The 1662-nt window shown below is 29.5% G+C and overlaps 1 protein-coding gene across 1 annotated transcript in view; it reads left to right on the forward strand.

Annotated features, from left to right (window-relative positions):
* LOC111087351 (rho guanine nucleotide exchange factor 11-like) overlaps positions 1 to 1662 on the forward strand; it is a 36606-nt gene that overhangs the window by 33245 nt on the left and 1699 nt on the right. Inside the window, exon 10 of the mRNA XM_022393693.1 lies at positions 1091 to 1205. Coding sequence (XP_022249401.1) covers positions 1091 to 1205 — 115 coding nt within the window. The remainder of the gene's footprint in view (positions 1 to 1090; positions 1206 to 1662) is intronic.

The raw sequence follows: 1662 nt of genomic DNA on the forward strand, positions 1-1662 counted from the left end.
TCTCTCAAATTGTTTTTTCTTGAAAAAAGAAGAGATAGAGGGGATCTGATTTGAGGTGTTTAAGATTGTTAAGGGAATTTATGGTGTTGATGCATCATCTTTTTTTGTACTTAACAGTGACAATAGTAGGACTAGGGGACACAAATGTAAATTTTGGTAGGGTAAGAGTCATCTTCAGCAAAAACAGTTATTTTTCTAAGTTTGGTTGGCCTTTGGAATGGGTTGCCTTCAGATGTTGTGGAGGCAGTAAATTTAAGTGAGTTTAAAAGAAAGCTTGATAAATATATGAATGTTAAGGGCTGGTTTTAAAATTTTTTTCAAAATTTATTTATTATAGTTTTACTTTAGTTTAGAGGATGGGACAGTCGAGATGGACTAATAGGTCCCATGTTGTCTCCAAATATTGTTATAATTTTGAAGCTAAGGCATCTAATTTCAAACCAAACTGATATGTATGTTCATTTGTCAAGACTTTCACTTAAGTTTTTTTGTCAAAAGAGTAATGATTCTGATTTAATTAGCAATTTTTTATTGCAGTGTTAAAACATAGGAAGAAATAATTATTTTTTTATAGTGATAAAAAATATGTCAACTTGCAGATAGAGAGTTTTATATCATGAAGTGTTGTTTTATTTACATGTTGGTAGGTGCAGTGATACTCATTTTATTACTTTTACACATTTAAGATAACATTCTAGTTAATTCCAGAATTTCGGAGGAAATAGTATGGGTAGTTTAGCAGGGTAGAGGTGTTATCTAAGGGCATTGAATTAAAGTGATTACAGTATTCTTTATGTTTTTTTATCAAATATCATGTAACTTTTAGCTTAGTTATAGGAGTAACAGATTATTATATTGTTTTACCTACATTGAAGATCTCTTGTCCATGAAAGGGTTACTTTTGGACATTCGAATATAGGGTGTCTTAGTAGCTTTTATGTGGTATATTCCTACAGATGAGAGAATTTTAAAATATTGATCATTTTTTCACATTAACTTCACTTCTCAAAATAAAATATGTTTTTATGCTCAGTGCATTTGAATACCATGGATATAGACCAAACTGTTGAACCAATATAATCTGTTGCAGGTCTAGGAAATCTTTTTGGACCATCAGATAGTCAACTTGAAGAAGCAATGCAAGATAAATCAAAAGAGTTAAAGATCATTGAACAGCTGTTAGTTCCAAAGCTAGAAATTATTTCGTAAGTACACCTATTTAATTTCTTAATTTTGTTCTTGATACAGGTTTTTATTTTGTATACTTAGAAAGTGTTTTTTATGAAGAATAAGCTATTCCATAGACAAAAGTATTACTTCAACTATTTTTATTATAAGTTACAGAAAAATAGAGCTGTAATATATATATATATTTCTCTCATCACCTAAAGAAGAGCCAAGTTATTGTTGGATTTGCCTTTTCACAGAGTTGAACCAGTTTGTTAATTAAAATGAAAAGTGTGTTTAGTACTAAAATTTACTGTCTCAATGTGTTATAAGTTACTGAACAAATTAAGTTTTTGAAATGGTGTATTTAAGTGTTTTACACTCTCAAAAAAGAAACCTTTCATTCTATAGTTATTTGAAGAACTTGTAGCATTCCGCCAAAATTTAATTCTTCGTATTGTTAGCCGACACTAGGCAGCTGGTACATAATAGAAT

The sequence above is a fragment of the Limulus polyphemus genome, unplaced genomic scaffold (assembly GCF_000517525.1).
Source record: "Limulus polyphemus unplaced genomic scaffold, Limulus_polyphemus-2.1.2 Scaffold2043, whole genome shotgun sequence".
Lineage (NCBI taxonomy): Eukaryota > Metazoa > Arthropoda > Merostomata > Xiphosura > Limulidae > Limulus > Limulus polyphemus.